The 15,981-nt window shown below is 39.7% G+C and overlaps 1 protein-coding gene across 6 annotated transcripts in view; it reads left to right on the top strand.

The window, feature by feature from the left end:
* Window positions 1-15,981, top strand: part of usp48 (ubiquitin specific peptidase 48) — a 156,365-nt gene that overhangs the window by 37,563 nt on the left and 102,821 nt on the right. For all 6 annotated transcript variants that reach the window (XR_006309253.1, XR_006309251.1, XR_006309252.1 and 3 more), the window contains 3 exons: window positions 3,421-3,529; window positions 9,239-9,372; window positions 13,742-13,824. Coding sequence is in view for 2 of the 6 variants with exons in the window: in XM_043675525.1 (XP_043531460.1) it covers window positions 3,421-3,529; window positions 9,239-9,372; window positions 13,742-13,824 (326 nt within the window). In the remaining 4 variants the exon portion in view is untranslated. The remainder of the gene's footprint in view (window positions 1-3,420; window positions 3,530-9,238; window positions 9,373-13,741; window positions 13,825-15,981) is intronic.

Raw genomic sequence — 15,981 nt, 5'->3', positions numbered from 1 at the left:
AGTGTGCCAAGCAGGCTAAGATAAAAGGTAGGGAGGAGGGACTTGGGGGAGGGGCGTTGGAAATGCGATAGGTGGAGGGAGGGAAATCTTCTTCCTGACCTCTCCGCCCCCACCCCCACTCCGGCCTATCACCCTCACCTTGACCTCCTTCCACCTATCGCATTTCCAACGCCCCTCCCCCAAGTGCCTCCTTCCTACCTTTTATCTTAGCCTGCTGGACACACGTTCCTCATTCCTGAAGAAGGGCTCATGCCCGAAACGTAAATTCTCCTGTTCCTTGGATGCTACCTGACCTGCTGTGCCTTTCCAGCAACACATTTTCAGACCTAAATAGGACTGACTTGAATGTAGACTACGTGAGAGCTTTTAGGTTACAGCTTAGAGGTAACATTGGTGATGATCTAAAAGATGCACTGTTGCAACCATAATTCCGGTGTTATCCAAACACTGCGAATGCAGAGTCACAGTGAAAAGCCAGTAAACCGGTATTTTCTATGAACTGAGGCTTGCATTCTGACAAGCACTGCGCAGGACAGTATTCCACTGGACTAATTATAATTGCTGTTATAGCAGGTTTAAGCAGCGGCACTCACTTGGGCTGCTCACCTAGTTCTGTATTATTTGAAATGTGGAAAACATCACTTGAAGTATAAAACTGATTCTCTAAGTGGTTTACTGGTGATATAACAAAATGCACGAAGAAATTGGGAGGTATATGGAAAGCCCAGGCTTTGTACAATTTGGCAGTGTTTCCAAAGTACAGAATTCTTCCAAAGATCAAAGATATTGTTCACAGGCAATCCGCAGATCTGTAACTGCAGATATATAGGTTTTGAATTTGTTCAGTTTCTTAGTTGTCTGTCCTGTAAATTTGGCTGAGAGCTCAAACTCATTTAACATCTCAAAAATGTGAGAATGGCTAAGTAAGCTTACTGATTTTGGATTCTAATTACAGGTGATGTCAGCTCTCTGCCTTCCTACCACCCCTCCTCCACCTGCCCCTGCTCTGCCAAAGGCCACAATGTAGGTTGTCTCAAAACCAGTTGCTAAGACAATACTCAACAGTCTGATATTCGCCCGACAATGACAAAGAAATCTTATTTTTCGAAAGCTACTCCTGAATACCAGTCTTCATAATTCAATGGTCTAATGTGTGCAAAAATAAAATCTTCTGAAGCAAGATGATCGCTGGTTCTGTCACGGTGGTTGAAAATTAATCATCAATTTTCAAAGTTATCCTCTCATAGTTAAGGATTATATGGGTTTTTAATATAAGAAGGTTTGAACGTTTGCAAGTGTGTCCAGTGGAATACCTGTCACTAAAAGTAGGAAAAACTAAATAAGAGGTGAAGCAAACTTGCATTTAAATGGTGACTTTTACAACCACAGCCCATCTCAAAACACTTCACACTCAATACAAAATATGCTTTGATATGTAATTGCTGTGTAATGATGGCAGGTTTGTAATGCAGGGTGGCACCACAGCATGGGTTCAATTCCTGCACTGTTGATATTTCCATGGAGGTCCATCTGTCTCAACATTTCCCCTTGCCTGGGGTGTGCTCTCCCATTAGAGAGCAGGCCAATGCTGACTTTACCTTTACTGTTGTCATGGAGAAAATGTGATAACCAGTTTATACTCAATAAGCTCTCAAACTATTTGAGATGTTGATTGAGGGATAAATATGGCCCAGGAGACACAAGTTAATTCCTTAGCTGCTCTTCAAAATGTTGTTCTGGGTTATACCTGAGAGGTTCTTTGTTTACTGCCGCATGCAAAATACAGCACCTGAGGCAATGCAGAACTTTCTAAAAACTGGACTGGAACATTATTTTTGATTTTGTGCTCAAATCTGCTAGTTCCATCTTTGCAAAGAATCAGATTGATTAAAGCCTTTGGTGACTTCCATAACCACACAGGTGACTTTTCATCCAAACTGGAAAATGTTCAACATGAACTTGGCTTTCAGCAAGACAAGGGGCAGGGAATGGAGGAAGGAGGAGAAAAGAGCCAAGGGAAGGTCTGAACTAGAATAGAAGGCAGGAGAGATGAGTTAATAAAAGGGTTAAGTGCATGGCCAAAAGTTGAATTAATTTTCGTCCAAATTGTACAAAAAAATCACATTCAAAATAGTTAACTTGGCAAGTCTGGCAGTGTCTGGAGAGAGAAACAGTTAACATTTTACATCCAATGGGTGACTCGTCTCCAGATCTGGAGAGAGATAGAGATGGATGTTTTAGGCTGTTGAAAAGGGTAGCAAGGCAAATAGAACAAAAAGGAGGGTCTGGGGTGAGGGAAACTAGAGATTAAAGTCATTATGGAATAAAAGGCAGAGGGGATAGTAATGGTTTTCAGGAAGAAACAAAACATCTGACCCCGAATGGCTTTACACTACCGCTGATAGACAGCTAAGGCAGGAGTAAGCCCTAATCTCTGGAATTTGCTCACCAGGTGGCATGGTGGCTCAGTGTGGGGGCGGGATGGTGGCTCAGTGTGGGGGCGGCATGGTGTCTCAGTGGTTAGTACTGCAGCCTCAGTGCCAGGGTCCCGGGTTCGATCGCAGTCTCTGGCAACTGTCTGTGTGGAGTTTGCACGTTCTCCCCATGTCTGCGTGGGTTTCCTCCCACAGTCCAAAGATGTGCAGGTCAGGTGAATTGGCCATGCTAAATTGCCCAGAGTGTTAGATGCATTAGTCAGAGGGAAATGTGTCTGGGTGGGTTACTCTTCTGAGGGTCTGTGTGGACTGGTTGGGCCGACAGGCCTGTTTCCACACTGTAGGGAATCTAATCTAATCTTAAAGTCCACTTTGGAGCCACCTATTTGGTCAACTGCGCTACTGGCTCCCACCTGCTTTGGTCAATGTCGGTGTTTGGCTGATTATGACTCTGAAGTGCCATGAATCACCTTCGTACATTAAAGATGCTTTATCAATACAAGTAGTTTTGCTGAAGTTTTTTTTGTTGTAGAACACAAGCATCGAGTAACTTGCCTCCCTATGTACTTAATGTATGTAATCTGCAAAAAAAAAAATTGTCCCTTCCTTGTGGTATATATTATTCAAGCAGTCAAACAGTTCCATAAACCAACTAAGCATATTTTTGTTACTATTCAACAAATTCAAATTAAATAGAACCATGAAACCCAATGTTTTATCTGCATTTTGATGTAAAATTGAAGGAGTATTTTATGCCCAAGCAGAATTCAAGTGATCTAACCAAATATTTGCCTATTTTATGTGAGTGAAATTCTTGGTGATCCAAATGGAATCTGATAGTAATTTGATTTGACATCATCTATCCCAACTGCATCTAATGTAGAAGATGAGTTACTCAGTTGAACTATGATTTGCAAAAGCATTTTTTAAAACCAAAGTTTGTTTAGTCTCTGCTTAATTAGCAATGTCTCTCTTTTAATTTCAGGTGTAATCAATGCAGGCGGGAGTCTAAGCTGTTATCTCGTTTTTATGAACTGGAGTTAAATATCCAAGGACACAAGCAGCTGACAGATTGCATTGATGAATTTCTGAAGGTATCGTGATCTTCAGTAAAGGGGAGAACAGGTCCCAGGACTCATTCTGCAGTAACATGTCTTTCACCAGGCCCACTACACAAATAATTGTTGTGTCCACCTCAATTTCATTAATTTTGTAGCATTATTTTTCTCAAAAATGCTTGTGTTCTTTTATTTGCAATGGTGAGGGTAGGTAGGAGACAGTTAAAGAAACTTATAATACCAATATCTGGCAATGAATTCTCACCCATTTTAAATTTTGAAGTGCTTCCTTGGTACACAAGGATACTGCAGTGCCAGAAGGGGATCCAGTTACTATACCAAAAACATGTCGTCATCACAAAATCACACAACACAGGTTATAGTCCAACAGATTTATTTGAAAGCACTAGCTTTCAAAGCGCTGCTCCTTCATCAGGTGGTTGTGGAGAATAAGGTCATGATCACAGATTTTGTAGCCAGCAGAGTCCAGTGTCATGGAGATGTGGTACATTAAACAATTTTAGATCAAATCTTTCATCTTTTAGGATAGGATATGCTGGTTTCTGTTCTTTGCTATGTAAATCCTAGAGCTTCTTTTTAAATTACATTCTCAAGATAACTCAGCTTTTCAAACAATAGGTGTGAAGTATGTCTGTGTCCCAATGTTGATGAAGAGGCCCGATCTCTAGGATTAATGCTGGTTGTACCAAGCAATGGATTATTAGCTCTACAAGTTAAATTACTATATCAGGAGAATAGAGTTGCTCACCTGACTCCCTCCAGCCCCACTGATTATAGACCCTCTCACCTCTTTTAACTGGTGGTCCAAACTTCTTTTATCAGTGTTAACATTCCCCAGCCATTGTTCGAACTGACTTAATATCAATTTTGCTCCCTCCTTCCCCTGCCTCCATGAGATGGAACTACAGTCAGTTTTTTGAGCATTTACAGCACATCCTTCACGGTGTCCATTAATATGGCCTCTTTTCAAAATTCTTTATGCTTTCATTTTTTTTTTAAAAACCTGACTTTAAGGCTCATTGAAAAATTGTAAAGATGTTAACTACATTAAGAAAAGAGTTTGCATTATGTACTCAGTTTTAAATCTATTCCTTAGAAGTAATTGAAAATCTGAAGAATTTGGTTGCCTCAGTATTCATCATTGTATAATGAAGAGTGTATGTTTTCAAAACTAGTGATGAGAGGGCAAATCTGGACCAGGATAAACCGCTAAGCCAGGAGAAGATCAAGACTGTAGAGCAGGGTAGTGAGTTTGATTAGGATTAAGCAGGTTGTGTCAGGAAACAAAAGATATAGGAGCAGAAACAGGCCATTTGGGCTGCTTTATCATTGATCATGGCTGATATGTTTCTCAATCCCATCCTCCTACCTTCTCTGTGTAATCCTTGATCTCCTTATTAATCAGGAGACTGTCTATCTCTGTTTTAAATACACTCCAAGACTTGGCCTCCACAACCATTTGAGGCTGAAGAAATTCCACCTCATCTCAGTTCTAAGTGGCCCTTCCTTAGCTCTGAAGCTGTGTCCTTAGGTCTTAGTGTCTCCTATTAGTGGAAACGTTTTATCCACATCCACTCTATACATATCTCTCAGTGTTCTGTAAGTTTTGATGAGATCACCTTCTAAACTCTATCAATTACAGACCCAGAGTCCTCCTGTGACAAGATCTTCATTCCCAGAGTCATTCTTGTAAACCTCCTCCCAACCTTATTCAATTTCAAATCAGTTTAACACAGAGGAGGACAACCTTAACCTTTTTCTGTTTCGGACTCGTTTGTTTCCACTTAAAATTAAGTTTCATTGGTGATTATGATGTGCCAGTCATAGCTTTATGAGGGAGTCCCCTCCATCAATGACAACTGAAGTTTCAGTCAACATTAGGTTTGTGATAAATCATGTAATAAAATTAATATTCTATGGTTAATATCTGTGTTTTTGGATTTGGCCATTATTTGTGCATTAGAAGTTTTTTTAATCATCTGAGTAGCCAAGAACTTTTAAGGCAGCTGCAACCATTTCACTATCTATAGCGTTGTAAATGAGCAATGTCTGGTCAGGACCACTTAAGGAACCTAATCTTGGATTTAAATTAAGGGATTAGAACCGGCTAATTATAGTGAATTTCAAAGTTGGAAACTGTATACATTTTACTTTTTGAATATTGAATACTGAATAAATGAATTTCCAGTTTATATTGATGACTTTTAAAATGTCTTAGTCACTTGTTCAATTTCCGCCCTGAATTGCAGATAATTATTTTATTTATTATTTTTAATAGTCAATTGTATTAACCTGAATCACAAAATCAAAATGAATTGGCAGGATTGTTTGGTTTTATTCCTTTACACATTGTCAGTGACCTGTCTCATTGCCTCTTGGTTAATTTGAAGCATGGCTGCATTAATTCATTGTTAACTTAAGAATGGAAAGCTATCCTACTGGCCAGTTGAAGAAATTCTGCATATGATTGGGGGATAGACCTCTGTATAGCAGATGGAACTCCCAAAAGGTGGGAGGTGATTTGTGAATGGGTACATGAAAAAAAAGGGCCATAAGAGAATGTGTAAGGCCACTAAGGTTGAGGAATATACAAACAGGTACTGTAAAATAAAGAACTTAAGGCTCGGGATTCCTAGTAGAATCTATGTCTGGTATACCGACCCTTTTTGAGGATAGTGATTTTGTGCCTAGATACCCACTGAGCCCCTAACGTCTCCTGATTGATTGATTGTCCCCAGCACACCACCTACTTATCGCAAACCTTTCTTTCTTTTGAAAATGAAGCACCCAGTCTTCATAGCTGATATTATGGGGATGAGTGGCCTGCGTCATCCTAAACTGGGACCCATTCTAGGAATGAGAGTTATGTTAATTTGCAGCCTGAAGCCATTTTATTATGTTACTTGCATTAAGAAGCCATTTTGTAGTTAGTAAAAGCATGCATTAAATGGTTGCTCCTGACAATAGCCTAAATCCAGATTTTATATCCTCACTCCAACACCACTATATCCTTTCTTCGATATGGAGCCCAAAACTTCTCTAAATATTCCAAATGCTATTCTGTCCCTTTTGAAATAAATGTTAATATTCTAAAGGATAGAGTTCAACAATAGTAATTGGACATTAATATGAAAGACAAATCAAGAAAAAAGTTTAAAATTACAGAGTTTTGTGCAGATTTTTCAACAAGTTAGTTGAATTTATGGCAGAAATAAAGATAATTAATTTTGATCTAAAATCCAATACTGTGACTTTAAAACAAAAAGCTAGCCTGATTTTAGTAGCAAAAGTGGTTACGTTAATGGACTACTAATCCAGAACCGTGGACTAAGGATTCTGAGACATGAATTCTAATCCCGTTGCGTCAACTGTGGAAATTAACTTCAATTAATTTAATTAAATCTGCAGTAACATTCTGGTATTCATTACAGTTGGCACGCAATGACTTGTTCCAAAAACCCATCCTGTTTTCTAACCTCATTTGGTGAAGGCAACCTGCTGACCTATCTGGTCTGAGTACCCTCAGCCCTACAGTAGTGTGGTTAACTCTGAAGTGTTTAACAGGACGTTCATTTGTTATGTAGGCAAGGAGTATAATGAGGTGAAGTAAAGTGATCTTTTTGAAATTTATAAAATTCTTAGAGCACTTTAAATGGCAGTTGCTGAGAGGGAACATCCTTTGGTTCAATTCTGGTAGAAACAGTTTTTATGTTTGAAATAAGGGTTGGCTATGTAGGGCAAAATTGAGATTTTTTTTTCACTTGAGTGTTATGAACCTGAAATTATCTACTGGAGGGCTTTTATGTTATTTATGTTCAGGATTGAGGTGGTAGATTTTCAGTCACTTAGGATTGAAGGAAATGGAAAATAGGTGGAAAACTGGAGTTGATACAGTTAATTAAATCTCATTTTGACTGGTGGAGCACACCTGAGAGGCGCTATTTCATTGATCTTGTGTTACATTAATCTTGTTAAGCTTTACTTGTGTGAATGCTGTGCAGTTAATATTCTTTTGTTTCAAAAAGAAGTCATTTTGGACTCAAAACCTTTAGCTCCTTTCTTTTTCCACAGATACTGCCAAACCTGAGTTTTTCCAGAGCTTTCTGTTTTTACTTCCGGTTTCAACATCCACAGTTCTTTGTTTACTTTCAGCAGTTATGTTTTAATGTGTGCTAGGTATAGGACTTGATTTCTGAGTAGCTTCAGGACTGGTGCCAGCCTTTCAGTTCAGACTTTTGCAGGGTTTTAAGTCAGTGAAACTAATACAGTCGCTTACTTGTAAAGCTGTTTCCATTCATAATGTGTTTGTTTCCAACAAAGGAAATGTTAGTGTTTTGAGTCAGCTGTGAAAAAGCCTCCCTGGAAAGTTTTGCTTAGTGTGCAAGGAATTCAATAACAATATCTAAAAATTTTTATACATTTTTCTATGGCAAACTTTGGTCAACCTATAGTTGGTTGCCAGTATGCATAAATGGAAAGTAATCCATGTGGTAAACCAAGGCCACTTCTAAGCTTCAACAGTGTAGGCACTGCCATTCCTTATAGTATAATTGTCGATATTCTAGAAGCTCTGATAAAAGCTATCTGTGGAAGCTTTCTAAACCACCAGTAAATGGCACAGAAAGTCCATAAAGAGAAGAACAAATTAGAAATCAGACTATAAATATTTGAGTACTCGCAAAGTAATCTCCATCATTTACGGTTCCATCTTCATCCTGTGTAACTTCCATCACATACAAAGTTCCACTCATCCCATCTGTCATCCCTGTGCCACTGACTTGCATTGACTCATCGTCCTCTGGTGTTTCATTTAAAATCAAAACATTCATTCTCAACTCCATTATAATCTTTCTTCTTCCTATCCTTGTAATCCTCATATGTTTGACAACAGCTTTCATGTCATTCACTAAGTAAAAAGTTTAATGTTCGCAACAGCTACTTAAGTTATGTCATATGCAAGAAAGTCTTTGCTATTACTTATTTGTTTGAATGGAAACTCAACCTCTTAACAGTTGAAGCGTAGAAGCAAAAAGCAAAATACTGCACCTGCTGGAAATCTGAAATGAAAGCAAGAAGTCTTCAAAGTTGGTCAGCGTCTGTGATGAGAGAAACAAAGCTAACGTTTCCGGTTGCTGATCTTGCATTGGAACTGGAAAACGTTAAGGAAATACAGAGGAAATGAGGAGGAAAATTGTAAAAGGAGGATCTGGAATAGGGTAGAAAGCAGAAGAGGAGAAATGACAAAATGAATGATGGTGCAAGAATAAGATGGTGATAGAACAAGTAAAGAAACAAGAAAGAGAGGAAAGTGAACCTTGGAAATACTGGAATCAACAGTAGAATTGTCAGCTGCTGTCCAAACAAATTGCAGGAATGCTTATGATCTGAAAATTATAAAGTGCATTTTGAGCTCAAAAACTGTAAAATACCTAATCGCAAGATGAGGGGGTTGGGGATGTCCTATTCTTCACCTTTTATGCTGGGTTTCAGTGAAATTATTTAGGAAACTATGGGCAGTAAGTTTGGAGTGAAGAGGAGATTTAAAAGAACAATCAAATAGAATTTTGGGTTCACTATTGTAAGTTCCACAATCTCCCACAATGATGTAAGAAAAATGATAACGCGTGTAACATTTATTTAGGAAAAGAACGTTCATTCCATGTAAAAACCTAAGTGATTTACTCCATGTTATAGTCCTTGCACTAATCTTAAATTTTCTTTCAGGAAGAAAAGCTAGAAGGAGATAACAGGTACTTTTGTGATGAATGTCAGGACAAACAGAATGCCACTAGGAAAATTAAACTACTCAGCCTTCCAAGAACACTCAATTTGCAGCTTTTGAGGTTTGTCTTTGACAGGTCAGTCACATTCAACTTGCTGAAAGCATCACCAGCAAACAGTTATGTTTGTTTTCCAAAAATGCGTTTACAACCTTTTGGTATAGTTATCTATGCAGTCAGTTTTCAAGCCATGACCATGCTGCTTAATTTCAAGGCAAGAGGTAGGAGATATACATCGAGGGACGTCTAAACTGTCACTCAGGAAGGCATCTGATTTGATCCTTATTATTTCTGTCAATCTCAGGTAAAGCCTAATGTTCCATTTTAGAGATGGATAAGTACGTAGGACTTCGATGTTCTGGCCATTTCGGAGAACTGGATAGAGCTTGGGTCAGGAATGGATGTTGCAGGTTCCAGGGTTTAGGTCTTTCATTAAGAACAGTGAAGGCGGTAAAACAGGGGGAAGGTGTGGCCTTATTAGTCAAGGACAATATAACAGTGGCTGAAAGAATTTTTGACGAGGACTCGTCTACTAAGGTGATATGGGCTGAGGTTAGAAACAGGAGAGGAGAGGTCACACTGCTGGGAGTTTTTTAATAGGCCTCCGCAGAGTTCCAGGGGTGTGGAGGAGAAGATCGGCAAAGCAATTCTGGATAGGATTGAAAGGAACAGGGTGGTCATTATGGGGTCTTTAACTTCCCCAGCATTGACTGGAAATGCTATAAATCCAGTACGTTGGATGGATCAGTTTTTGTCCATTGTGTGCAGGAGGGTTTCCTGATACAGTATGTCGAAGGGCCGACGAGGGGAGGCCACACTGGATCAGGTGCTTGGTAATGAACCAGGCCAGGTGTTTGATTTAGTGGTCAGTGAGCACTTTGGCGAGAGTGACCATAATTCAGTTATGTTTAGTTTTGCAATGGGAAGGGATAGGTACATGCCACAGGGCAAGAGTTATAGATGGGGGAAGGGCAATTATAATGCGATTAGGCAGGAATTAGGATGCATAGAATGAGGTAGCAAAATGTAGGGTATGGGGACAATCAAAATGTGAACTAGTTTAAGAAACAGTTATTGCGTGTCCTTGATGGGTATGTCCCTGTCTGGCAGAGAGGAAGTGATTAGTAAACCACGGTTCCCTTAACTTAAGAAATTGCATCTCTTGTTAAGCAGAAGGAGGAGGCTTATGTGACGTTGAGACAAGATGGTTCAGATGAGGCGATGGAGAGTTACAGATCAGCTAGGAAGGATTTAGAGAGTTAAGAAGACACGAGGACATGAGCAGTCTGTAGCAGGTAGAATACAGGAGACCCCTGAAGCTTTCCATAGGTATGTGAGGAATAAAAGGATGACTAGGGTAGGGAATAGGGGCAGTCGAAGACAGAAGTGGGAAGTTGAGTGTGGACCCCGCAGAGAGGTGCTAAACGAATATTGCTCATCTGTTTTCACTCCAGAAGAGGAGAATATTGTAGAGGAGAAGAATGAGATATGGGATATTAGACTAGAAAGTATCGAGGTTAGTAAGGAAGAGGTATCATCGATTTTAGAAGGAGTGAAAGTAGACAAGTCCCTGGGCTGGATGGGAATTATCCGAGGCTTCTCTGGGAAGCTAGGGAGGAGATAGCGGAGCCTTTGGACTTGACCTTTGCATCGTCATTGTCTACAGGTTTAGTACCAGAGGACTGGAGGGTTACAAATGTTATGCCCTTGTTCAAGAAGGGCAGTAGAGATGACTCAGGTAATTATAGACCAGTGAGTCTTACGTCTGTTGTAGGAAACGTTTTGGAAAGGATTATAAGAGAGAGGATTTATAATCATCTAGCAAGCAACAATTTGATTGGAGATAGTCAACATGGTTTTGTCAAAGGCAGGTCATGTCTCACAAACCTCATTGAGTTTTTTTGAGGTGACCAAGCAGGGGTAGGGCATGATGTGGGTAGGGCAATTGACGTGGTGTACATGGACTTCAGTGAAGCCTTTGATAAGGTTCCAGGTGGTAGGCTGTTGAAGAAAATGCAGAGGCATGGGATTGAGGGTGATTTAGCATTTTGGATTAGAAACTGGCTTTCAGTAAGGCAGTGAGTGGTGATTAATGGAAAATATTCAGCCTGGAGTCTGGTTACGAGTGGTGTGCCACAGGGATCTGCAGGCATAGTTAGATGGGTTAGTAAGTTTGTAGATGACATTAAAGTCGGTGGAGTAGTGGACAGTGTGGAAGATTGTTGCAGGCAGACTTGGATAAACTGCAGAATTTGGCTGAGAAGTGGCAAATGGAATTCAATGCAGACAAATGAGGTGATTCAGTTTGGGAAGAATAACAGGGAGGCAGAATACTGGGTCAGTGGAAAGATTCTTGGTAGTGTGGATGTGCAGAGGGTTCTTTGGAGTCCATGTACATCCCTGAAAGTTGCCAGCCAAGTGCATAGTGCTGTTACGAAGGCATATGGTGTGTTAGGTTTTATTGGTAGAGGGATTGAGTTCCGGAGCCATAATGTCATGCTGCAACTATGCAAAATGCTAGTGTGGCCACCCTTAGAATATTGTGTACAGTTTTAGTCCCCCCATTACAGGAAAGATGTGGAAGCATTGGAAAAGGTGCAGAGGGGATTTACCAGGATGTTGCCTGGTCTGGAGGGAAGGTCTTATGAGGAAAGGCTGAGAGATTTGGGTCTGTTCTCATTGGAGAGAAGAGGGCTAAGAGGGGATTTGATAGAGACATACAAGATGGTCAGAGGATTAGATAGGTTGGACAATGAAAGTGTTTTTTCCAAGGATGATGACGTAAGCATGTACAAGGGGGCATAGCTACAAATTGAGTGATAGATTTAAGTCAGATGTCAGAGGCAGGTTCTTTATGCAGACAGTGGTAAGGGCATGGAATGCCCTGCCTGCCAATGTAGTTAACTCTGCCACATTAGGGACATTTTAAACAATCCTTGGATAAGCACATGGATGATGATGGGATAGTGTAGGGGAATGGGCTTTGATTAGTTCACAGGTCGGCGCAACATCGAAGGTCAAAGGGCCTGTTCTGCGTTGTATCATTCCATGTGTTTATGGGAATACACAATCCTCCAGATTTTGTACAACTTTTGAATCAACTGGACTCTAAAAATTGCATTCAGTTGGTTGAACATGTCATTGGCTCAGGTGCTGCTGAAGTTTAGATGAAATTCCTTTTCTTGCATAGCATGTGATGGCTAAAACTGACTCCTTTTCCCATTTTCCTGCTCCCTCCTATTTAGTCATATAACTGGAATCAGACCCTTCAGTCAAACTCATCTGCGCCAACCAGGCATCCTGCTCTGGTCATTTGCCAGCATTTGGCCCATATCTCTCTTAACCCTTCCTATTCATATGCCCAACCAGATACCTTTTTAAATGTTATGATAGTACCAGCTTCCACCACTTTCTCTGGGCATTGTTTCTTTAGAAATGTTGAGACATCCAGTCAATAACAATGCAACATTACTCAATCCCACTATTTTTTCATAGTCATTATTACACCTGAGTATTTTTAACATGATTTCCAGCAGTTAATTTTATTGATGCAGAACTGACAAAAGTGTTAAATAGTTTGAGAAAGAGCAGTTGTCCTCAGAATTACAAAGCATTCTGTCACGATTTGCATTATGCTACATTGCTGTTGATGTTTGTTTTGATTCATGAACCTGTTTTTCTTGCTGTATTAACTGCATGGTTATGCTAAACATTTTGTAGCAGGTTTGGCTTTCGATTGATGCTTTTCAAGTTTAAATCCGTTCCTTCATTGGAAGCTTATTTTGAGTTTACTAGTGATCCATTTTGGTGGCTGGTCTGTGCAACCAATACCTCTGTTTCTAGTAGACTGCATCTTTGAGCATTCTACCTCCAAAAATGGCTATTTGTGACTGCTTACAGAATTTCAAAATCTAACATGACAGAATTAAATCATGCAGCCCAGTCTACCTGTAAGGAGCTATTCAGTTAGTACCACATTCTTCCCCGGTTCCTGCACTTTTTCCCATTCAGCTATGTCCAGTGCTTTTCTCAACTATTGCTGAACTTGCTACCATCAGCTTTTTGATTTAAAACACAAAATTGTAGCATTTATGAAATTCAAATTTTGTGGATTTGTGGTGTTAATTTTTAGTTTTTATCCATTTAAAAAAAAATAAATGCAATAACTTGGGTAATGCTGTAGCTTTTAGCCTTTAACTAGACACCACAAGGTGAAATTTGTCTTGGATCATGATTTTTCACTGGCTGTAGTGGATTGGTCACCCATTATTCCCAGTGCTTGATGTTTAATTCCATCGCTGCAATAGAACTGAAGGTCTGATGCTTTGTGTAATATGCAGGCAATCTGATATAACCTGTTTTGTGCATGGCTTAAGATGAATTTCTATCCCATAAGCTTTAATGTCCAAATTTGGCAAACTAACTCTCTCACATTTTACTTCTGCAGACAAACTGGTCATAAGAAAAAGCTAAACTCTTACATCAGCTTTCCTGAAGTTTTAGACCTAACTACATACCTTGAACGAAAAGGTAAGGAATAACTTTATATATAAATGCTTTCCGCCATGATGTTGGAGTTCAATTATCTAGGGAATTGTGTTTTTCTCTCTTGGTATGAGGATCCAGTTCAAGTTAATCTATTATGTGGGAAATTAATGTTTGCTTTTCCTGTCAAGCCTATTAACATGCTTATTAGCTGACACCTAGTTAATGAAAATATTTTCTCAAGAACTGATTCAACCCTTACATATTTTGCACAGTTTGTTCAAGAGGAAAAGTGAATTTATTTCCAGATCACTTCAAAGAATATCAAAAACAAAAATATTCTGAAATGTGAAGGTCAAACTAAAATTGCTAAATGATGGGAAATTACTGCAGCATTTAAAATATCCCCAAAGCAAAAACGGTGAGGATCTTTGAGATTAAGTAAAATCCATGTCAGGAGATGGTAGAAATAGAGTTCAGCAGACAGAAATGGAACTTATTTAACAGTGTATTTATAATAAATTGCTTTTTAAGATCATTTTAAGCTTTAAAAGGCACCGAGATAGCTGGTTGCATACAGAAGTCATTGTTGAACAGTTAGCATCTAGTTGGTGTGTCACATGGTGAGTTAATTGATGCAATTTAATTGTGTTCTTATGATTCCTGCATCTGCTTTTGTGGGCTATCTGATTTAACCCTCGACCTGTCTGGTGGAGTATAGTTGAAAGAAGAGTCTAACCTGTGCAATATTTCTGACGTTTGAACCAACTGCTTAATCATTCTTCAAGCCTGTAGCAATGGGCCATTCACTGGGCACTGGGACTCTTTCCAATGTGTTCACAAACCTTACAAATGAATATAAGTAGGTCATACATAGGGAGGGGTGGGTAATAGTGCCATTTTTTGGTAAGCTATAAGGCTACAAATGATTAAATTCTCTTGGCTCTTGCACCAATGCTACTTAAAGTTGTTCAAGTCGTACTCTAGGAGAGAAACTGTCGTTCTCTGGTCCAGAACTTCCAAAACCTTTTCCTGTTTTGATGTTTCAAAACTGATTTGGTCTCAGACAATTGTGTGTGCATGAATGTCTGGGTTTTGAGGAGAGTGTGTGGTTTTTGTTGGCAGATATGTGGCTCGGTGGAAGATACCTGAGGAAGTGGGGTGCTGGTGGTAGTGTGGAGAAGAGGATCAGTGAAGAGATGGCCCTGTCCTTTGCTCTTTACCTCTAGCCCTGCAACCTTTTCATAAATAATTATTCAATACAGCTTTATTGGAATCTTCCATCACAATCAGGCTGTGCATTCCAGATCCTAGTCACTCACTACATATGGAGGTTATTCCTTATGTTGCCTCTGCTTCCTTTGCCTATTACATTAACTCTGTCTTCCCCTCTTCTTGACACATCTGCAAATTCAAACACTTTTACCTTTTCTGCTCTTGTCCAGACTTTTCATGTTCAGTACACCTGATTCAAATCTCCTTTCTAAATTTGTCAAACTATCTCATTAGAACCATTGCTGTAAGTCGTCTTTGCATTCTTGCAATTCCCTCCCTTCCTTCCTCAAGTGGAATGCCCAGAATTAGATACAGTACTCTAGTTAAGGGTGAGTCAGCGTTTTAGAAACGTTCACAATGATCTGTTTGCTTTTGCACACTTTTTGGCTGTATCTGTAAAACTCAGCCACATACTGTGAATTATACAGCTATATCCACCAAGTTTTTTTGTTCCTGCACCTTTTTAGAATTGTATCCTTTGTTATACTGTCATTCCCTGTGTCACTATTCAGTGCTTCCAATTTTTGTCACCCGAACAGATTTGAAATTATACCCTAACTCCTGTGTCTAATTAGATTTGATTTGCAAGGGTGGTATCAATTTTGATGGGAAATGTTGAACAGCCTGGAGTGTTCATCTCTTAGATGAACATAGAAGAATACAGTGCAGTACAGGCCCTTCGGCCCTCGATGTTGCGCCGATCCAAGCCCACCTAACCTACACTAGCCCACTATCCTCCATATGCCTATCCAATGCCCGCTTAAATGCCCATAAAGAGGGAGAGTCCACCACTGCTACTGGCAGTGCATTCCATGAACTCACGACTCGCTGAGTAAAGAACCTACCCCTAACGTCTGTCCTATACCTACCACCCCTTAATTTAAAGCTATGCCCCCTTGTAATAGCTGACTCCATAAGTGGAAAAAG

This window comes from Chiloscyllium plagiosum, chromosome 34 (genome assembly GCF_004010195.1).
Source record: "Chiloscyllium plagiosum isolate BGI_BamShark_2017 chromosome 34, ASM401019v2, whole genome shotgun sequence".
In the NCBI taxonomy this organism is placed as follows: Eukaryota; Metazoa; Chordata; class Chondrichthyes; order Orectolobiformes; family Hemiscylliidae; genus Chiloscyllium; species Chiloscyllium plagiosum.
The sequence above is the reverse complement of the archived record's forward strand: the minus strand, read 5'-3'. Positions and strand labels throughout refer to the sequence as shown.